The following is a 24,796-nucleotide window of genomic DNA, read 5'->3' on the forward strand; positions in this document are numbered from 1 at the left end:
TGTATTTTTATTTATAATTATTTACTCACCTTATCTACAGCTGATCGGATGCGTTATCACAGGCGTAGATCAGATAACCGGGTAACCGGGGGCGGCGATAGAGTGGTACATTCGTTACCACAGCAGGCTGTAACAGCTGGCGAGTGTGGGACAGCGGCTGCAGCTGTCGTGTGCTGTATCAGTACGTTTTTCTGATGGACCGCGGAAGAGCCGATGGCCGCCGTCGAAACCGACCAAGGTCAACACACAAACACAAAGCGAACGACCGCCAGCTAACCATCGTTGTTTTTTCTACATCCAATCAGCACCGTGCCGCGATCCGTGGTCGTCACCAACAGTGAACAGTCTGGTTGTGTCAGTGGTCACTGCTGCAACTATATCACAGGCACCAGCTGCTGTTGTTGTTGTTGTGGCACAAAACTCGACGTTGACGACTATTCAGACATTCAGTATTTCCGCCAACCGTAAAGAATAACAATATCAAAGTCATTAACGTGTATTATAATATTTTTTGTTGTTAATGTTTCGAGTTGGTACGTTAGACTGTTAAGTTCGTTTTATCGAGGAACAAAATTCATTTTTCAATCGAAATAGGAATTTTTATTCGTCGATTTATTTTTTAAATATTCCGAATTCGCGTTTTGTGTACGAAGAAATTTGAAGGCCGACAAAAAAGTCGATCTCATTAAGTCACCAATCGTAAACTGACAAACGTAAAAACGGCTCTCCGTACACGTGCCTCGAGGCTGCTGACGACATGTCATCGTGTTAGGTCCGACGACGGCGGATGTAATATGAACGACATCGAAACCATAGCTGCCTCCGTATTCTATTCGGCCAGAGACGGACGGCTAAAAAAGTTACAGGTATGCACATTTGTTTTGTATTATATTTAGGACTAAGGATGATGACTGATATACATCTGTTCGGCTTCAAAATTACTTAAGCGCACCTAACCTGTCTATCAGTAGTTTAGGCGTAAATCAAGTATAAAAACAATTTTTCTCTATTATGTCCGTTTAGGTTAAATTGAATAGTTATTGGATTATATATATATATATATATATCCTATTATTTAATATTAATTACCAATATAGCGTTGTATCTTTTGCAATAGAAATACAGAAATACATTCGTCATTGTTCAATGAACTTGTCTGGTAATTTCCCCATATTACGATTTATACATATTTGTATTCGTATCTCGTTAAATAACCATATTAATAATATTAGCTATTGTATTATGCATAAATCTTAATTTTAAATGTTGTACCTGTCTACTCAAGTAGATCAAAAATCATAAATTGGTTTAAAGAGCTATGTTGTGGTCATCATTTCACATGCAAGTTCATAGTTGCTCTAAAAAAAAAGGTTTAAAGAATCTAGGACCTTTAGTAAAAAAATATAGACATCTTATACCTATATTTTACTTAAATAATTAAAAATAGAATATGCAAATAATATATTTCAAAACTTTTTTCCAAATATTTAATAACTGCATTCAAAAATTAAATACAATATGTAAGCGAAGAAAATGAAAAATTATATAGGTACAGAGGATATTGGAAATTAATCAACAAGTAATTTAATAATTATTGATATTCATAATAATAAAAATAACTTAAAAATATGTTTTACTTGCTGTAACGATTCTTATCATATAGTGAAAGGTCATTCTCAACTATGAGAAAAATAAAAGGATGACTTTGATAATTCAATCATCTACAGTACTTACATAGTATGATAGTATGATATTAATTGTCTATATATATATATATATATATATATTATACAAATTAACTATGTTTTTAAAGTTTTTACTTATATAATATGAAAAATAGTTTAGTCTCCCATTAGAAAATGCACCTACCTACATTGAATATTGATACCGATTTCAAATCATGCCAATGTCAGTGAAATTCTGTTACGTATATATGAAGGGTACAGGAAAGTCATGTTTTGATGTAATGCATTTTTATTAATGTTTTTAACATTTGTAAACATTTTTTTCTTTAAAAAAAAAGTGATTACTAGTCTTTCTCTGTACCCTTCTTATCACAAAACTAACACTATTGTAAGCTAACGTCAGCTGTAAAATTAAACTAATGGTCAATCAACAAATTAGTTTTAATCAGCATTAAGAAAAAAAATGATGTTAACTTAAGTGTTTTATATAAAATGATTATTTTATTATTCAAGTATAATAACGTAATTAATTCCTTTCTAATCTAAGTTAAGTCAAGTTTTCTTTGTTTCCTTTGGAAAAAAATCCACTCATTTATTTTGCATTATATTTTAATGATGTTATAGTACTTACGACTATCACACACTACATGTGGATTATTGCAACTGCCTTTATCATATATTTCTGAGGGTAATTATGTAGACTACAGTTTAACATAATACTATCATCAATGTCAATCAGAACCATTCTGGTAATCGCTTCTTTTTTTATTTCCTTACAATTTTAATGACAATGAATCTTTGGTATTTTCAGAAAAAATGCCATCATTTTCTACTGAAAAAAATATTTTATTTTACAAAAATATGTTTAAACGGTCACAATGCTAAAATATATTTTGGGGGAAAGTTTTCTGGAAGCGTGATGTGAAAACTTGTAAATAAAAGATTAACATTTGTGTTGACAATAGGTTTGCAAATAATCGTATTTCATTTATGAAGGCTTTACATTTCATATTTTGTAAAATATATTATGTAGCATTATTTGACAAGAGATAAACAGCGCAGCATTACGCCAAGGTAGTACCAATAAGGTGGCTATAGTTGCGATAACCCACAAGTACTGATGTTATTTGTAAAAAAAAATTAATTAAACTAATTGACTAATTTGATACCCTAGTTATAAATCACATATTTTTCATGTACTGTTAATAAACACAATTTTATGTCAGGAAAAATAAATAACAGTTGAAATAGTTTTAGGACCCTAAAATGATTAGTAGGAATGTAGGTTATTTAATAAACTTTTATTAAAATTAATTTATAGAATCTTTTTTAAACTTCGGGCAATAATGAAACCTGTTTGTTTAAAGTACTAGTTTTTATAACTACATTTTTTCTGGCATAATGTGTTAAATATATTTTTAAAAAAATTTAATTTATTTTTATACTTAAGATATTATGCAAATGCAATACACCCTTATTATTATATTAGATTAAATATGAATACATTAATCTAGGCTGTTTAGTTTATTTGACCAATCTAACCTCTAAGTAGGCTATCAGAAACACACCTAGGATGTATTTTTCCTAGATGGTCTTACCTTTACAGAACAAATGTATTTTAAAATGATTTATCCCTTAACTTTATATAAATAATTCAAATGTACCCTAAACCTAGGTCAATGACCTCAGAATTCGATGACTTTATTAACAAATATTTAAAAAAACTGAATTGTATACCAAAAATTTAAAAAACGTAAAAACCCATACTTCCTCAATTATCATTACTATTATTATTTTTAATTAAAATAATAGTTTAGTCCTTATAAATAAAAATGTTTATTTAGGTACTCTGCAGAATTCACTGATACATTCTTTAGTTAGGACTTAGGACTTGTCCTCAAGAGTACTCAACAACTAAATGTTTCTATATTAATTTATTTACCCAAATGTCTTTCTGTTTTCTTTTGTTAGTGAGCATAAAAAGTTAAAATATAAAAATAAATAAATTGTTGTTTAATTATAAAAAAACAATCACTTGTAGTAATTATTAATATTTTTATAAAGATTGTTTACTGGACCAATTAATTTTATCTTTAATTTAAGTTTAGAATCTAATTTTTTTAAAGAAAAAAACACGGTATATTGAATTAAATGATGTTATTTAATTAATGTTGTAATTGAAAACTTAAAAACTCATTCCACTCATTAAATTTGACTAATTAAAACATATCACATGTGAACAGTTGACAGGTAACACAGATTAAGTAATTATTTTTTCTTGAGCTGTGGCGTTAATGACCAGCCTTGAACACAACAGTATTGATAGTATTAGTTTAGTTAATATAATTTATGTTTCGTTACGTATATTGCATTATAACTATCCACGTGTTGAGTTTATACACACATGTGCGCGCTTGTTGTAATATATACAGGCGCAATTTCATAGAACGTGTCGAGTTTTGCGCAATTTCGCTGAACTCTTTTTGTGATTGTAAAGGGCAGTGGCCACAACAGCACGATGCGACAATGGCTATTAAAAAGATTATAAAAACAAACCAGAATGGCCGCGGTTGGACATCACTGCCGCCGCGCTGGTAGTGTTGCGTCTCGTTTACCGATTCTAAACGGTATTTTGTGGCCGTCGAGTTTTCTTGGACGCTGTGCCAAGAACTACTGCTTTATAATAATAAAAAAAAAAACGAGTTTCTTTGTTGACTTATTTTCATGCCGGATGCGCGTTGACGCATTATCTCGACAATTGCTACCGCCATCACAGCTTCATCATTTTTGAGACACTGCACGTCTGTTTTTTGCTACGACGCACTTTCTGGCTTTAAATACATCGTTACACAATTAAATACATTTTAATAGTTTCCCTTGGCAACCATCGCTCCTGACAGGATACTGGATAATATTTAAAAACCAAAATGCGCGAGCGAAAAAAAAAGTTTCTCTTTCGACCATTTGTAAAAATAGTATCCCGTTCTGATTTTTTCGCGTGTTTCTTTAAAAGTAATTGGTTTTTTTTTTTTTTAGGTTTTTGCACTATACTAGAGTTAATTTTCTTGAACATTTTTAAATTCCCTGTGGAGTAAATAATCGTTATATCTCCCCGCCACACTCATTACGTTAAAATCAAAGCTGTAAAAAATATTTACAGATCTAAATCCTATGTGTAAATTGTTATTCTTTAAATTTACTTTAAATTAATAAAATTGTAATTTGTATGGGGTAAAATGTAAATGGCAATATATTTTTAGAATTTATGACTATGGTTTTACCCATTTACAAAAATATAATTATAAAATATTTTATGTTACCTCATCACTGTATTTTCATCAATTTTTCATCATGCCTAGTTAATTTGACAACTGATATGAAAGTTTTGATTTTAACTTAACATCAAGATTTTGTAATGATTTAAGTTTTTAACAGAAGAAGCTTATGGCTTAATTTCTACAACTTCATATTTTTCATTATGATCGATCCTATCGAGCTTGTAAATTAAAACTAAATATGATTGACAATTATAAATTATAACTATAATTTATTTTTATTTTTTAATTGAATAAAACGGTCTTCGTTGTTGACTATTGTTGTTGCATTAATAATAGTTTGCTTAAAATCTTATGACGCTAATATACTTTGGGCTATGACCTCTTGACATATAAAAATAGTTATTTCTAAATTATCGTCTTATTCCGCAGTTTGCTTTTTACTGACAAAATGTCGATATCCATAATGTTGTTGGCTGTCACGTTCATAATATTAATTAAACATTGTCCGCAAGACTTGGTTCAATGTGGCATTGTTTTTTTTTAAATATTCGACGTTTCTAATCGGGATTAGGTTTCCGTGTATCGTTGTAAAATTTGCCATTTTACTAGTTGCCCTAGTATCTAGTGACCGCCAGCTGTTGAGAAAACGACAAGTTGGCCGGCTACCTAAAACCAATCCTGTTTGTACCTGTTTTACCATGAAATTCCAAGAGGCTCTCCGTTCTGATAATTCATAATTCACTATACTTGAAATCCGGCCCGACTATGATATACTCTACATTATCACATTTCAGTAGCATCATCCCTAGTCTATGCTTAGCCGGAACGGAGTTCAGTTTTAGCTATCAAAAATAATTACCGGTATTGTATTTTATGTCATGGTTAAATTTAAATTTACCTTATTACCACATTTATTAAAAATGATTAATTTTACTACAGCAAATCTATCTTAGATTTGAGGGGCTGTATCAACCCTCAGGGGTAGCCATGAATACATTATTTTACTCTTTATGTTTTACTACTATACTTCTTTGAGCTATCGAAAAAATTGTGTTTCTCCTTACCTATCGTAGGTATTCGTATAATTTTGTTTTAAACTCGTTTATTGCGTCAACCACTTATCCCATTTCTCATTTAACTAAAAAATATACATAATATAAATATTTCATGTGTCCTAAACAATGAAGTGACAGTTTTTGGCCATTAGTCAAACGCATTGTTGTTATTATGCGTTGTTATAATACTATTATTAACATATATTGTAGTGTACTTGTATATAATTATACAAATATTACACTGTGCGCTTAGATTAATGTTAAATTTAAGCTCTATTAAAGTAACTATTATACATCTTAATAAATTCAACGAATTTTATAAATTTTAAGTTACAGTCTGCATTTTTGGTTTTTTTAAATTACAAAAAATGTTATGATAAAAACTATACAAATAAATTCTCAATAAATTGTAAATAATAAACAGTTGCAATCTGATTGCCGCCAATTATTTTTTATTGTGATTTAACAAATTACACATAATACACTACAAATTATATCGGATTGCCGCCTTTTATATTTCCAATAGCTTAACAATTAAACGCAACACGTGCATATATCATTGATTATTATCATGAATACCCGTATAAATTATAATGTATATTCAGGAGTGCTGTGCATAGTAATTTTTATGGGCGCATCGTGCATCTACCCGGTTGCCCGGTAAGCCAGTACGAAACTGGTTGCAGATATTTTTTTTAGTATTCTTTTTGAATGTTACGTTGAATTCAAAAGTACGAATGTTGAAATTACAAAAATTATGCGTGTTTTAGTATTTACAATTTTATTCATAGTTGTAAATTATTTATTTATCATGTGTTATAATACCGTATGTAGCTTGTAAGACTTGAAATTAAAATAATTTTACTAAACAAATTTTTTTTTTAATTTCGTTTGATGGTCAACAACTTTAGTAATTTTGCAACTAATCTTAATAAGTGTAATATATACGTCGGTCTTCTAATGTTAACGCCGATCGATTTTTATTGAAATTGTTTACACGTGTAGTGAATTAGCACGTGTTTTGAATTCGATTTTGGCTTGTGAATGTGTTGGCTACTGACGGTAATAATAATCTTTATTAATACATTCGATTTTATTGTTGTAACAAGGTTGTTGCGGCAATGTCTTCCTCGTTTTCGAACGCGCGTTGACGTTGTTAATCGTCGCAAATTAATAATTAATAATTTTTATTTAATTAAATAATTAATTGAAAATTGATGGAAAATATCTTTCTACTATAGAGTTATTCCAACGTAACTATATATTGTGTGTATTTTTATTACCTAAATAAGTGTTTTTGTATACTTACGGGCATATAACGCCATCGCTTAATTGATTTTCGAAGAGGAACAATCGCGATCATGTATTTTTTTTTACATGCTGTAATAGTATATTTTGTTAAGAGCTTTGTGCATACACTGCTTGCCGCCGCTTGTGGTGTCTGATTTTGTCTGTCAGCCATGAGAACTGAGAGGTAAACGTTTTCTTAAAATTTGACTTTAAAGTTTTGAACGACAACTGATTCGAGAATAAATTTATCTCAATAACGGAATATGAGCGTCTTACTTTTGTTTTAATAAAAGAATAATCGTTTTATTTTAGTTTCCAACTTGGACTGCTAAGCCAATAATAGTAGATATTATTCGTACAAAGAAAAAAAATCGCGAGCATTCCTATTGTTAGTTGTATTTTTTTTTGTTCATGTGATCGTCGAGTGAACAGAAATGTGCTGGGCGCGAACGTTATTTAATGCGTTTGAGTTTTCGGCGGCAATGACCTAGGTCGGTTTCACTAGAGTAAGCCGGAAAGGGGACAAAGTAAAATCTCTATGTAGCGATATGAACATAAAATCATCAATGACACGTCATGTTAAAAAGAAACAATGTAGGCAGTGTTAGTTATACGTCTAATCTGTTTAATTTTGGTTAGGCTTTATACTTTAATTCGTTGTCATCGAAATCGTGGTCGAATTAAAATCGTTTATCGACTTCCCAAAACAATTTAGTCGTCAACAGTGTTGTTCTTTAGTAGCTCTCAAGTGGATCTTATTATATTTTTTCTTACTGATAGTTACAAGTTACAACAGTCAACAACATATTAATGTATGCACGCGTGATACTTTCCAATGTGAGCGACGGTTAAATTAATTGTTATTGCGTATAAAAATTTTAAGTTCCAAACATGTATTTCCTTGACTCTTTCTGACGTCAATTTTACAGAAGGATCCTATATTATTGACCCCGTGTATAGTAAAAGTTTAGCCCGGAAAAAAATGTATGTATTTATTATGAAAATGGTTAGGATCAAAAACTGGTTACTAAATGTATTATAATTAATTTATGTATTAAACCTTTTATAAACGTTCATGCGACCGGCATTAATTTTGTAACATTTACAATTGGAAGGAATAATACAACTTTTAGGATCAATAAATACAGTGGACATTTTGTTTGGAATTTAGATTGGGTATAGAGGCGTTTTTTATATATTGCTCCTTAGGAGTATAAATGTTTTATATTTAGAAATACGATAAAAAATAATTGATTCTAGGAAAGCCGGTCTACCTTAACTGGTAGTAAACAAATTGTGACTGACAAAAAAAAATTCAAAAATTAGGAACGTTGTATTAGTGTTGTCATGCCAACGATTTCACTCAAATTGTTTCTACAATAATAATAAATAAATATAGTTGAATAAAGCTGCTTTATACAAACGACCTTGTTCAATCTTGACCTTGTTTCCTTGTTAATAATTGTGTGAACGTGTATGTTACTTTTACCCTAAGTTATTATTTTATTTGTACTTAATGTACCATATATGCATATCCAATATCCATGGATAACAAAATAAACATATTAAATAATAATAAAGTGTGTAAAAATATAAAAAAAAATAACAAATAAAAATATCATAGGTATTTGACACATAAGTTGTAATAAAAACGTAATTAATATTATTCTACATTAATTATTGAATTTTAATGTAAAATATTAAAATAACTATATTTAAAAATATTATTTTATTTTAATACTTACAAATAAAAACTAATATCTGTATTCAAACTATTATAATAATAACACATCAACGAACCATGTTAAAAATAAATACTTAAATAAAAGTAACTACAATAAACAGGTTTAGTGTATATAAACATAATAACAATCTGTTAATTTCATTAGTTGTTAGTGTAAAAACCGAAAAAGTTATTTATGTAAAGTGTTAACATTAGCATCATACAGTGTTCCCTTTAAACAACTTAAATCCATAATTAATAAGTTCATATTTTAAGCGAGAACAATATAGTTTCAACTTGTGGCGGTTAATAATATAACAATAATTATTAATTGTACTCACAACCTTCAAAAGGCCCTTATCATCTGTCTTTCTCGCATCAATATAATCTTTCTCTCTTCGCCTAAAAAGACCGCAACCTCTTACAGTACAAGTATGGACGTGTCCTATACATTATTTTACTATCTATATCAAGATCTGATTTTTTTCAATATTTCAATAGCGGATCCTCAATATTATTGTAGAAAACGTTTCAGTAACAATCATAAATAGAAGAACAATATATAGTAGAAGAATGTATTGGATATAAAGTTAATTACATAATAATTTAAGTTATTTTCTATTGGATATTGATTATTGTAGCATAGATGATAAAAATCTCTTTATCAGTAGGTCTCTCTTTTTTAATCAATAAACTATGCCTTTCTCTCTTCCACAAGGTGCAGTCGATAAAGATTATTAGTTTTTTATTCTTATGCCCACATTATCTCTAGAACGATTTTTAAATTTAAGAGATTTAAGTTGATATTAATTGAGATTAGACTAACGCACCAGTTTAAATTACACACAATTTCAAACAGTCTGCAGACGCTAAAAATGCAGAATGCAGCGCGACATTATTATATTATTTCATTTTGTTACTTAAAAATTAATGCGACTAGGCCTAAATTAAGATTTCCATGTGCGCATTTACACGCATCAGGAAGTGAAAGGTGAACCGCCGAGGCATCAGTCTGATGATTCATATTATAAAGGCGTACTTGTGTCCTGTGTTCAATACCAAGGTCGATGATTTCCTCATGACTATTCGTAGATGCCGGTGCGGTAGTCCGAATTTATGTACCCCCTTCTCTCCTCACCACATCTCTCTGCACTGGTAATCGGACACCAATTCAACATAATATCATATCTCTGGGCTCTCGAGACGATAAGAATCATAGTTGTGACTAATATTTATGCCGTCTATCAATTTTCTCAAAACAAAACAAAAAATTACAGGAAAAACGTATTCTTGTCATCGACAACCGTTTACATATTCGGTATATATATCATTATAATACGATTGATTGGCAGTTGAAATTACTGAGTACACCATGTCATTGAATCATTCTAACAGCTTAAAGCTGATCAAGGCCAAACGCTTTTGGATAACCGTAATCGTTTCTTGTTTACAATATACATATTACTGTGTAATTTCTACAGTGTATAATATATTCACAGTATCCCAACAAACAAAAAACTTATGGCATCAATGGTAGCCTCGTTATTATAAAATATCCAATAATAATATAATGTGTTGAGATAATGGCAAAGCCATAATATTCCAACGATTTAAAAACATTTATTTATATCGTAACCGCTAAGAGATATGTTTTTCCTTTGTAATACCACAGATCACTGCCAAAGGCTTTATCATACTAGACAAGTTAATATATTATATTATGGTAGTTTATCTGATAATTACTTCATGGGTTAAACGAATCATTATCCTTATTCACATGGTGTACGTGTAGGTATGTATTACGACGATTGACAGATTTACATATACATTTAAATCAATCTCTTGGAGAGCTGGGGCGTCCCATCAAATCGTTTCTATTGAATTTATTTTTAAAAAACCGCCTTGCTTAATTTGTTGCTGCTATAAGTGAATTCAATATCCTTGATTTCAATTTATATGAAAACATATGAGTTCAATTAAATTATTGATTTACAATTTATTTTACATCTAAATAGTTTTGATATTATCGCTAATATTTTATTTTGTACGAGTTATTACCCCCCACGGTTAGATATATTTAAGTTGTACGGTAATTGTCAGAGTCATCAACCGTATCAAAAATAAAACAGGGGTTCAATGACTAGTTTTATTACGGGCCTCTGGCGTACTTCATAACAGCCGGCAGTTAATTTCATAGAGTAGCCGTTCCCTATATTGACTGAATTCCACAATGACCTGACATATTATATGTAAGGACAAGTGACACATTTTTGCAGTTTGACTATTTATTTTAAAAAAAATTGTACTTATAAATAACAACCTGCTCCCATAATTTACATTTAAAAAGTAACATAAGTAGTGTAACCACAGTTATTTACCAAATCACCGTATAAAAATGGATTTTGTTGTCATGTAACTAACTGCACCAAAATTAAGTCGCTCGTTGAACCAATATTTGATGGAACGGCTCCTCTGGCCTCTATAATATGTAACTATGGTTCATAAAGACGTAATTTAATTTTGTCATCTAGCATTTCGAAGATAATAACGTAATAGTGTGTAATCTTCATAAATAATATTACTCTTTGAGTTCATCTGTATTATCGTCTGGAGAAACTGGATTATCCGTTTTTTTCACTCAGTCTCCACTATCACCAACAAATCCACGATAATAATTTATTCGGATAGACCTTGAACCGTTTTAAAGGTATGACCACACCACCGTGCACCCCATATATGGTGGTATATTTTTTTTTTACCTGGCCGTGTCTGCTACAAGTAGCCAAGATCAGTCATAGACATAACCGCTCTCTCGTTCCCTTGGACCTTGACCTTTCCTTATATAAACGAACTGCACGGTGGCGCAAAACTTGCAAAAACGTGTCTAGCATTCGCTTCCTGGTGGCGCCGTTGTTGCTAATTTCAGCGGAATTGAAATATTTTATTATTTTTTTTATAATAAGACAATGTTGTATAGAAATATATTAATGTCCGTCGGTTAAACAAGGATCCCGCCAAAATTCCGATGATGGCACCGTACACGATCTTAATAATTAGTAATAACTATATCTTTTGTTTTACAGTTGCTGCTGGAAGGCAAATCTCCAATGGAAAATGCCAAATTGTTAAAAACCACGACAAACGGCGCGACACCGTTGCTGATGGCCTGTCGAAACGGGCACCACGATATAGCTTTGTACTTGATCAAAAAACACAAAGTCGACATCGAACAGACTGGATCAGGTAAACAAAAAGCTACATTCACAACATATCATAATAATCTCTCTGGCAGTTTTCATACACAAAGAACATGATAAAAATCATGTACAAATAAGTCGGTATTTCATTGACTGATAGATTAGTTAATCGTTATCCGGTTTATGTTATAACTTATAAAGCTCGTTCAATGAATAATGATTTAGTTGTATTAAAGTACAGTATTACATACTTAGTATAAAATTAGACTAATTAATCATGAGTTAAAAAAAAAGTGGTAGAATAATTAAGAGTAATCAAAGAATAATAAAGGCTTATGACTTGCAACGCGGCCATTTTTGAAGAAAAACTAGAGCATTTGAAACCACCTTATACAGTAAAACCAAGCACAGTATTCCCTAGTACAGTCTAAACCAGCGCAGTCTAAATCAGCACAGCAGAAGTTATATCAAAGTTCGGTAAAAACAATTATTAAATCTGAATGTGATTTCATCACAATCAAACGCTTCGATGAAAATCTGGAAATCGTAAAAATCGAGCACTGTCCAAACCAGCACAGTAAGAAATTATCAGAGTGAGGTCCGGTATGCACAAATAAGCATCGAAGCGTTTTCTTTGACAAAAAAAAACACCATCGTAAAACCTTTTCTTAGCTATCCCATCGAAGCTATGTCTGTATTTTACTATAACAGGCTTTAAGTGGGTTAAATTCTATATTTTTGGGGTCGCCGATTTTAAATTTATCCATTTCACCCCTTACTTAAGCCTAAGGGTTGGGCAGGGGGTTATTTAGAATTTTTGTTTTTTTTGGTATACTTATTTTGTGTGCATAAACAGGTCATATAATACTAAATTTTAAGTTTGTAAACCTATAATAGTCTTCAAAATCCATATTTGTAGTGTTTGAGTCACTTTTTGGGTTATTTTATTAAAAAAATTAATACAGATTTCTTTTTACACATGTGTTGGTATATGTTATACCTCTTTTGAGACTAGCATTGCAATTAACTCTTAAATTGCGCCAAAAAAACTTCCAACCGGGCGAGGGTGGTCGAATATTTCCCACTGTTTGGTGTAATGAATTTACTTTTTCGACTTTTAACCCACTAAAGTATCAACCGCGTTTGATTTCGCGTCTATAGAGGTGCTACACGAGTTATTACTTATTTGGGCCACAGGATAAAATTGTATCGCGTCTTCAGACATAAAAAATACTCTCATTATTCTCATCTATCGCATCGAAACTAAAACTTCTTTATTGCGCACGCTTTGTATGACCGACTAGCATGGAACGGTATTACGGAACGCGGAAATACTATAAACCGTAAAAGCGTTATAACTTAAAATTTTATAATTTATCGTTTGTTTTGTAAGTTATTGTATGGGTCACGAATATTTGACAGGTTTATGTGTGTTAATAGTAATTGCACACATAAATCTATCAAATAGTTGTGACCTAGACTTCACATATTAGTTCCGAATTTCGATAGTTTCAATGCAGCCAGCCCGCCAGTATCGGTTTTTTTATAACGATTGGACCCAAAAAATGTATATGATTGGTTCCAAAACGGCGTTACCAAAAAAACGTATGAAATGGCGTGTTCAATATCTACAGTGGCCATCTGGAATAGCAATGTTAAATAGTAAAAAAAAGTATATAATATTTGTTTCAAATTGACCAATGAGTATAAAATTTAATTATTCAATAATGTGTGTGATAAATAGTAGTTTAAACCTGAATAATTACATAATTGAAATATTATAAGGTGATTATTTTAAAGTGATCCACTCAAAATCTCATAGGGTTAAATAATATTTGTTTTATTCCCCTCCTAAATTAATTATTTTTATATCTCAACTTGTGAAACTTAAATAGTAACATATATATATATATATATATATATATATATATTACAAATATATTATATTAACTTTTTAAATCAAGAATAATTTACTAAAAAACATGTCGATAACTAGTTTTGAGTCATTAATTTTAAAGTAACGAGTTTAAAAGTAAGGAATTAAATAAGATAGAAATTATATAATTATACTAATTTCGTTAATACGTAAAATTAAAAATAATAATAGTATATTTAGAATGCCTCTTTTACATACTTCATATTTAATGGTCCCTAACGGAGCTCGCGTTTAATATATAGATATTTTTTTTTATACTTTCCTACTTATATTATAACTAATTGTAGGCCGGCAACCGGTATGTGAAAGTACACAAGAATATGTTTACACATTGTAGTAAGACTATTGTACGAATGATTTGGTTGGTACATATCAATGTTAATGTGATAAGTTACTGTGTTTTGAGATTTGTTGTGCATTCTACGTACACAAATAACACAATACACGTTTAAATAAACCCATATTTAATAATACACAAAAAAAGCCATGTATTATTTTCGATTTATTGACAGTGAAAGGTCATCGCCGTTATTCTGTTCTTACCTGTGTATCGTTGTACCGTAGATATATAACGCATAGAAAGGTTAATAGTGGTGATTGACCACTGAAATAATTGAGATTGATTGTCGCCTCAGCCTACGCAAAAACTTTTTTTATTAAAAAAAAACAAGTGTTTTTGCTTATCCTATTTTAGCCTTTACTATAAACGTATCCTGTAGGTAGATAATACACGCTTTAAATAAAGTTTTTGGATTCGAATACAAAATTACTATTATATGGTTTGGTTGAAGAGCCACTGTTGTTATTAAATAAATTTCGTTTGTCTTATTATTTATAAGTGTTATTTGTTAGCTGTTGGATTTAACAAAAATGTTATTTTTTAGTGGTTTTTGACGGTGAAACAATCGAGGGAGCGCCCCCTTTGTGGTGTGCGGCTGCTGCTGGTCACCTGACCATTGTCAGGTTGTTAGTCAAAGAAGGAGCTGTAGTGAATTCGACGACGAAGACAAATTCAACGCCTTTAAGGGCTGCTTGTTTCGACGGACACTACGAAATCGTCAAATATTTAGTCGAACACGGTGCCGGTAAATATTTTTACTATTTTTTCTTTAATTTATGTTAACACGATATTTTATGTTATCAATTTTTGTTGTACGATAAATTACAAAACGATTTATCTAAATCAATGACAGGTCTATTAGTAAATAGTAATACCGAACCATACAAGAGTGAAGAGTATCAAATTAACAAAATGTCATTGATTAAATGGTGTGGCGTGTGTCGAACTCTTTATCTTTCATCCAAAATTTCAAATGGATTTACAGTATTAAAAATTTAAATACTAACTTTTTAAAACTGGTTATTAATTTTTTAATAACTCGTTATTTTTTTATTTTAAAGGTAAACAAAACAAATGATACACTGGGTTTTATTTTATAAATCGCAACATTTTACAAACGTACTACCGTCTTAAATTTTAAACTCTATTAACTTTTAAAGTAATGACTTAAAACTGGTTATCGACCAGCCAACAGTTTCAGACAATTATTCTTAATTTTAAAAAAAATTATAACTAAAATACAACTACAAATAACACTAATTGAGGTGTTACCATTGGGTGACTTCCTTTAACGCTACTATTGCTATGTTATTGTAAATGTCAAACAAAAAACTTATTGTAAATTTATTTTGTAGATTGTTTTTCCTCATAAAAAAAAAAAAAATTAAATGTATATGTTACCATTTAGTTTTAAAAGTTATCCTTCCTAATTTTGGCTCAACAAAACGAACATTTTAAATTATTATTATTTAATAAAATTTTAAAATGTTGTTTCACATAAACAATTTTTACAAATTTTTAATATATCAATAAAATATCAGGTGTAACATATAGTACTGATAATTGTTTAGTTAATATTTTAATTTCCACCTAATTAATAAAGCTCCTACCGTTTATATCTGTAAAACTAATTTATTTATAATTTTTCTGGAAACAATATCTTTAAAAACTGAACAAGTCTAGCTTGTTTAGTTATTGTACATTATTACTGTAATGGCCAATGGGGCCCATAAAATATAATTGTGTCGACCGGGAAGTATTTTTTGTACATGTAAAATATAATTTTCTTCAAAATAGTCTGATTGGAAAATAATAACAATATTAACGTTTACCGCAATTCATACACAACGCCAATTATTTATTACTATAGTCTACAATAATATAATATGTATGATGTACTGTAGCAGTGAAGGTGAAATTTATTAACTATGTAACTAATAATTTTTGTGGTTTTTTCGTCGCTCGTGTGCACCAATAATATAATTGCTCTCTTATTTTTTTAGTTATTCTATTTAAACATTTTGTGTTTGACGGGCCCATAATACGTGATGAAATTGTTATATGTATTGCCGTCATTTCTAGTTCTGGACAAATTATTAATTATAATTATGGTTACTATTAATTATATAATTATTTTTTAATTTCTTAATGACTGAGAATGTCAAGCGGTTTAACGATTTAAAATAAAAACTTGTTTCTTTGTTTCTATAAAAACGAAAATGTTTTTTTTTAGATATTGAAGTATCGAATCGCCACGGTCATACTTGCTTGATGATCGCCTGTTACAAAGGTCACTACAAAATAGCCAATTATCTTTTGTCGCTCAATGCGGACATTAACAAGAAGAGTGTCAAAGGCAACACTGCTCTGCACGACTGTGCCGAATCCGGTAGCTTAGATATATTTAAAATGCTTATACAAAATGGAGCCAAAATGGAAGTAGATTCGTATGGTTAGTGGTTTCTTCATCCTTTGTATTTTTATATCATTATTACATTTCTTTATTTGTCACTTACAGGAATGACACCGCTTCTAGCGGCCTGCGTTACTGGTCATGCGGACATTGTGGAATATCTTGTAAAAAGTGATAATTTAGTGTCGCGCAAAGAGAAAATTGAAGCTTTAGAGTTACTGGGAGCCACCTACATTGACAAAAAAAGAGACTTAATCGGTGGATTTGCATTGTGGAAACAAGCCATGGACTTACGGTTTAGCGATGATGATGAGCCAGACATACCTAAACCAGATAACGCGTTGCCTATTGAAGCGTATGAATGGGCACAAGAAGTAAAAAACCTTGAAGAGCTCAACGAACTGTTATCTGAACCCGATGAAATGAGAATGCAAGTGAGTGTTGTTTTTTTTTTTCAAATTCAATTACAATCACAATCCATTTACTATTTTGTATTTGTTAGGCTCTATTAGTGAGAGAACGAATTTTAGGTCCAACACACCCAGACACCAGCTACTATGTAAGGTACCGAGGTGCTGTCTATGCTGACGCGGGTAAATTCACCAGATGCATATCTCTATGGAACCATGCTTTGGACATACAAAGAGGTTCTCTGGAATCATGTCACCAAATGACTGTTTCTTCTTTCTTTTCCTTTGCCGAGTTGTTTTCATTCATGTCGGACGCCTGTGCTACCAACGATGACAATGGTTACAGACAGGTGCCAGCTTTACTGACTTTTGAAGATGTTATTCAGGTTCTGGCAAAAGCTGTTAATGAACTCTGTGAACCTAAGGAACAGTCATCGACATATGATCTGTCTCCTCGATTATTGCTCATTTCCTTGGATCTCTTCAATATGGCGCTCAAGTAATAAATATAAGTTAAATCACTAATGCAAGCAATTTGTTAATATTTTGCTTTATATTCCAGATTAATTAGGACTGAAGAACAATCACATTTAACTCACCGTTTGCTTTATCGTTTGAATAAGTCAAACATATTAGGATATCTAGGCCAAACGCCTATTCATTTAGCAAGTGCGCGCAAAACCGCATTGGCCGTATCTTTACATCCACAAATTGCCCAGTCTGAGAATTCCTCGTTGCTACTTAGAGCTCTGCTTAAGATTGGTGCTGACCCTAATTCACGAGACGATGAGGGTAATACGCCACTGCATCTTGTAGCACCCAAGGATGCAACTACCGTAAAACTGTTGTTAGGAGGCGGAGCTCACTATGACTCTGTCAATGGTGCTGGACGTACTTTCTGCGACATGCGCAAAGCCACACCTCACAATCCACTTTGGCACACATCCTTAGCTTGCCATGCCGCCCGTGTCATACGTAAAAATCGCATACCATTTGTTGGACACATACCTGTAACGTTGTATGAATTTGTTGAAAAGCACTAATTATAAATTGAGTGTACTATGATAAGTGTTTTATACTGTATCGATGGTTTAATGTTTCTGTAATTTATTGTTTGCACGCAAAATAATTATTTTACATAACATAATATATTATACTTAATATTATAAATAAAACATACATTTGGAACAGACTTTTATTTTATAAATTTAAATAAGATCATCAATGTTATCACAACTGCCTTTAACTTAAGGATAGCAATTTGTATGCTTTTCTTATTATGTTCTTTATTACTTTTCTTATATTTTAAATATATATTATAAAATAAAAAAGTAAATGAGCATTTATTTTACATATTAAACTGTTACTAAATACCAAAACAATGTAATACTATTGTACTCGATATTACTCCTTGTTTATAGTGAGAGTAGGCATTTTGAACCTATTTTTATTTATATACAACATAGTTTCTAGTAAGTTTGTTTACCTAAATGAAGTTTAATATTTTATAATAAATTCATATAAAGAAAATTATATTATTATTATAAATGCATGTTATTTTTTTAAAAATGGTTAGGTTCTCTTCCATTTGTTCAACACGATCAAACCAATCAATCTTTGAATATTCGCACTTGTATTTCCTGCTATTTGCGCTATTACCATACTACTTTTATATTATATAATATACTCGTTCCTTATTCTATTTCACTTCTAGACATGCCACACGTCTATTTCAGCATTTTCATTTTCTTTTTATCACTGATTAATGCGGCAAACGGTTATAAAAATACTGGGGGAAAAGGGTATTACATGAATACCTAGTTTTTTTAACATTATTAAGTTTGGTAACATCTAAAATCTAAACCACTGTTAATGGGAATCATGATAAAAAGTTTTGAATAAATATTGTGTGACACAAGAATAAATAGTGTATTATAATTAAATTTATTAATTTAGTGCTTCTAAAAGTTAATTTTACAAACCTTTTAGTAAATATTTGTTTATACTCAAGTGGCTATTGTTCACATGACTTCCCCCTCATTTTCTACTTTCTAGTTCACACTTAATTATACAGTTAAAATATCAACACGTATGCAGCATACCTTGTTTAACATTTTTTTTTCTAAAATAAATGTAAATATATCATATTAAATATAACAATTTCATAAATTATCATTATTAATACATATTCTCAAATTAATCTCACAGTTTTGACAACTTATGTGCTTGTACTATGCCATAAAGAAATAAACAATTATTTTCAGTATAAAAAGTCTATATTTATAATAAAAGAAAACTTCAGATAATACTATTAAGTAGAACCTCATATTTACAAATTTAAGACTAAAATAATTAAAATTTTTCACTTAAAAATCTTACAATTCCAAAAAACACGTACGAAATATAAAAATTGCCTTCTTCAAAAATATTTTTGTTAATAATAAATAATTCATAGATAATATTATTATAATATATTCATTCTTCACAGATAATACATAATTAAACTTAAATCACTGTTACATGTTAAAGTAAGCTAACAGGGTTGTAGGTCAGGATGTTTTGTGGTTGTATCCTACACACCTAATTAAAATTGAACATAACATAAACTCACTGTTTTTATTAAAATTTAAATAATATTACAAACAAAATATTGTTTCACATACTTTGTTTTTAGAATTATTTCCATAAATGTCTTAATAATTATTTACATTTTTATTGTAAATGATTTTAATCGCTATCTGAAACAGGTTCATCTTGAGCTTTAAAACTTCTCTTAAATACCTCCGACATACGTTTCATTGCATCTAGTTTAGTAAATGCTTCAACACTATCTTCATCATCACTACTCTGTGTTTGGGACATTCGTTCTTGTGAAAATAAATCACTGTGTGGTTCGACTATTTCAAGATTTTGAGAACTAGTTGAAGGTTGCATTTGAGATTCAGTCAAAACTTGATCGTTTGTTGCTTTTTGAGTTTCAGTACTATCAACTTCCACGCTTTGTAGAATTGTCTGTTTGTCCCTCATTGTATCTTTTTTCAAAATTTGATCAAATTTTTGTCTTATTTTTTTCAAATATTTATTATAGCTTCTATCATCGTTTCGTTTTAGTAGCTTAATTAAACGATTTACTTTTATACTTAATTTATTGGTCAGCTCTTTGTCACTGTCAAAATCCAGTTCTAACTTATATAAGGTATCGACCAACATGGCAGTGTATGGTTGATCTTCCAATAAGTAATCTAATATGTAGGAAGCCAATTCACTATGAGCGTTAATTGCCATTTTTTCATTTTTAAACATTAGTCCTCTGGTAATATTTATCAAAGTTGAGTTCACTTCTTCTGGGTTAATGCCCAATTCTGTTGTTAAGTTGTGTTCATTAATCTCTTTAAATACTGGTACATAACACTTTGCCAATGTACTACTGCTTGAACGAATGTAAAACACATATGACGTAAAAAACTGTACTAGATCATTGGATACATTAAATGATTCACGAGTCATACGTTTAAACCATATGATTAAAAGCTTTGAGAGCAAATTAATAGATCTGACTTTTTCAAAAATTAATAAATTACAAAATCCTTTAACTACAACCGATTTAAAACTATTATCATCCACATCATAGTCAATGCAACTTGCTAAAAGAGGTAGGACGTTGTCTATATAAAAAACGTCATCATACACTTCATCAGTATCTAAATTTTCTTTCATGTCAAAAGTCTTCAGATCATATCGTAAGAAAAGTTCAAACATTATTTTAAATACAAGACGCCGATCTGTTAAAGGATTTGAAATTTCTGAACATAAAGTAGAAATATGTTGTTTTGCAGCATTTGGATTATTGGCTAACAAATATGGAGATAAAGCTCGTATTGCTGCCATTCTAATATCGACTTTTGAACATTCTAAAAACCCTACGACAATATTTTGAATGATATCGGTTAATAATGAAAGTTCAAAACTGACTTTCAGTAATTGTTGTACTTGAAACACCAACTCCAATCCTTTAAGTAAATATTTTATTGTCTTATCAACCAATAACATTTCTTCAGGTAATACATTTATTTCTTTATAATCCTTCTTCATTTTTTTTATTTTACCGATTAATAATTGAGCATTACTTGATGACGGAGGTTCATTTTCAAGCAATTCTTCAAGACTGCTCATTTTTGACAATAACTGTTTTTCTAATGCCTCTTTTTTGCCAACTTTATCAATTAATAAGTGAATGTCAATTGTTTGACTTTGAATTTCATTTAAAATTTCTTTTACATAAATTAAGACATCACTGCCATTTTTAAATGTAAAGTCTAATAATTTGGCTATAGGTTTTATAGGAGCCACCTCTGTTTGTTCATCTAATATCAAATCACAACACAATTTATTTAAACTCGCAGCTCCAAAGTCATCAATAGCAAATGTTCTAGCCATATCTAACAACTGTACCAAAACAAATTCTTTGTCATCTTTAGAACTATAAGTAAAATGGTACTCACGAACGTAGTCTGAAAACTTGGCTAAATCTGGTAGCAATACATCAATATAGTTATCGTCAATATGACCTTTATTTCGAGCTAACTCAATTTTTTTTTCAATGGTCAAATACTTGGCAACACACTTCCACAAAAAAATCTTTTCGACAGTTAAACTTTCATAGTTTATCATTCTTGTATCAGTATTTAAGAATTCTTCCATTATATCTAATATCTGACTGTCATAGTAAGACTCGAACATGATATTTAATGTTTTTTCACATATTTGTGCATTATCTACGCCTAACTTTTTTAAAAATACAACAAAATCGTTACCACATGATTCCAACCAGTAATCCAATAACCGTTTTCTCACCAAAGACTTAATATTTTCATTTTTATCTTCTAGGCCCTTTTCTAATATTATCTGCCTTTGTTTTGATGACAGACTTTGACATGGATATGTTAATAAACGGTTATAAGCTTCTTTTCTTACATTATCACTAATATCATTTAATGTACTTTTAAGCATCTCACTAATCACATTATTAAACAAGGCAATTTCTTTTACAATAGCAGATCTTACTTCAGCACTGGGATCAGTTGTCATATGAAACATGAATTTTTCAACAATTGGGCATTTAGGATTATCTGGCATTTGCAATCTATGTAGAGCATGAGCTGCTTGTGCTCTAATTTCAGGTTTTTTATCTTGCAATCGGTCTAATAAGAGAAGAGTTGCGACATCACACAGCTCCACAGATAATACAGCACCGGCAGACATATAACTCAACAAATGATTGAGAAATAAGCAGAAGCGCCACCTGATGTTTTTATTATTAGCATTACCATACTTACGACAAAGACGAAATATTTCCGATATTAAATGCAAACCACTACGCCCGTCTCTTGAGGAATATTCAGCCAAAATGGACACTCCATTAGCAGCAAACTTAATCATGTTGTTCACTACTGTACAATGTACGTTAGCTTCCAACATAATGACAGATACGATTGCATCTAAAAATGGTCCAACAAACTCGGTCCAAGTAGCAGCAACGAATTTATCTTTAAGTATTTTTAATAAGTTAGACTGCGATCCAACATTACCCGATTTTTCAAACAGTTTAATTATAGCTCTGTTCATGGTTGATATTATTAATGAAATACTTAAGTATAATTTTAAACAAAACTATGAAACATTTTTACTTTAATACCATATGTATTTAAAAATTAAAACCTATTGGCGATAAGCGATGATCATTTATTCGTCATATGTTACCATCAAATATAAATTAGTATATTGACTATAGAATATGGATCGTTACCGATTACATTCAAAAATTCAAATTCAAATTATTATCAAATATCAAATCATAGACTGGTTAGTAGCAGGTAGATAACAAAAACACAGAATAGACACTGATAAGAAATTACACGGGCTCTTACGGGAGTACGGTAATTTGGTATCGGCTACGCTCAGTGCAACCACCAAATCAAGGGGAAAAAATATTGTACATAATTCTTTGTACCGTACAATAATTTTATATGAACTCTAAATGTATTATATACAGACTACACATTATTTTACGATACCCGTATAGCAAAAAAAATAAAATCTGTTATAGTTAATTTATTATATATTTAGTAAAGTAATAAAATATTTAAATAATCCCTTAAACACAAAAAATAATACGATAAAAATAACAGAATGTACTTACTGTAATGTAACTTACTTAATACTACTTAAAAAAATAAAATCGTCATGAGTTTTAGTTTAGCTGAAAACGCTAAATTCTTAATTGTTCCATGTGTGAAACATTGTTCAGTGAAGGGTTAATCCATAATTAGAGAGATAATTAACAATGGTTTAATCTCTTAAACTACAAAACCACAGCTAAACACATATTAATAGAAATATTACCTAGTTACTAGTACCTTGAGTTTTTTTTCTAAAGCTTTTACAGCATATTTTCACTCTCTTCTAGCTCTGTTCCTGGTGCAGCCTTTACCAGATCTATTTTCAACGTGTCCATCCAGCTTTGCCTAGGGCGGCCTCTGAAATTATTCTTCAAAAAAACAAGTTGATTATTAATACATTTATATTTATTAAAATATAATATATAAATATTAAATAATAATAAAGCATATACAAATTATTTACAATTATTTAATTTTTTACTTATTATTATTATTATTAAAATATATACAAATTATTTAATTTTTTACTTATTATTATTATTGTTATTATTATTTAATTATTTATAATCATTTAAATGAACTTTACAATACTACAAATGATTAATTATACTTAATTTTCTATTTTTTAATTTTTTTCCCGAGACCATAGCTTTATTTAAAAACTGTATACATGTTAAATTCTAAATCGTGTAAATAAATTAATCAAAAAAAAAAAAGCCCACTTCAGAGTAAAACCAATCTCGAATACCTTCTCGCTTTGCATCGAAGCTAAAAGACTTTTCTAAGTTTTTACATGGATGGTTAGTCTATTCTGTGCCTAGACCATAAAATAGATAAGACAGAGACAGTTGAAAAGTGTCGGACAACATTATTGTTTTCACAGCAGTTTAGGTAAAGTTAGGACCAGCTATAGAAAATTCCCATTTTATCACAGATGTCAGTCGTTGTACTGTTTATTACGTAGTCACACTGTTTATTCCGCGGGTCGATTTTTTAAAAATTAATCCATGTACAGAATGATTTATTTAACTCAAGACATTCAATACTTCAATACAACTTAAGTAATCACAATTTTGTAGTTTTTCTTTTAGAAAAAAGTTTGTTTATGTAATTTTACAACATTATAAAAGTATTTTAGTATTATCCAGAGCTCTATTAATTTTTAAAACTTATATGGTAACGTATATTATAGGTAGTTGACATGACATGACTATTATAATGGGCGACTTTAACTCAAAGTTCGAAAAGAGGAGTCAATAAGATCATTAGTTGTTTTTTTTTAATTTTGAA

At 30.0% G+C, this 24,796-nt stretch overlaps 2 protein-coding genes across 2 annotated transcripts; one reads left to right on the forward strand and one right to left on the reverse strand.

Annotated features, from left to right (window-relative positions):
* The first annotated feature begins 159 nt into the window (after positions 1-159).
* Positions 160-18,587, forward strand: LOC126835141 (protein fem-1 homolog A). Its single transcript, XM_050567436.1, has 7 exons — positions 160-866; positions 12,115-12,274; positions 15,049-15,249; positions 16,738-16,956; positions 17,023-17,351; positions 17,420-17,826; positions 17,890-18,587. Exons 1-7 carry the CDS (start codon positions 795-797, stop codon positions 18,368-18,370), a joined length of 1,869 nt encoding a protein of 622 aa, XP_050423393.1. The 5' UTR covers positions 160-794; the 3' UTR covers positions 18,371-18,587.
* A 1,068-nt stretch (positions 18,588-19,655) lies between these two features.
* Positions 19,656-23,365, reverse strand: LOC126835297 (uncharacterized). Its single transcript, XM_050567789.1, has one exon. The coding sequence runs from the start codon at positions 22,950-22,952 to the stop codon at positions 20,055-20,057; it is 2,898 nt and encodes a 965-aa protein (XP_050423746.1). The 5' UTR covers positions 22,953-23,365; the 3' UTR covers positions 19,656-20,054.
* Between the last annotated feature and the right edge of the window lie 1,431 nt (positions 23,366-24,796).

Source organism: Adelges cooleyi, unplaced genomic scaffold (assembly GCF_023614345.1).
Source record: "Adelges cooleyi isolate 19-005CV unplaced genomic scaffold, UGA_ACOO_1.1 ACOO_flye_CR_arks_rails_tigmint_CR_PRNA_23, whole genome shotgun sequence".
Classification (NCBI taxonomy): Eukaryota; Metazoa; Arthropoda; class Insecta; order Hemiptera; family Adelgidae; genus Adelges; species Adelges cooleyi.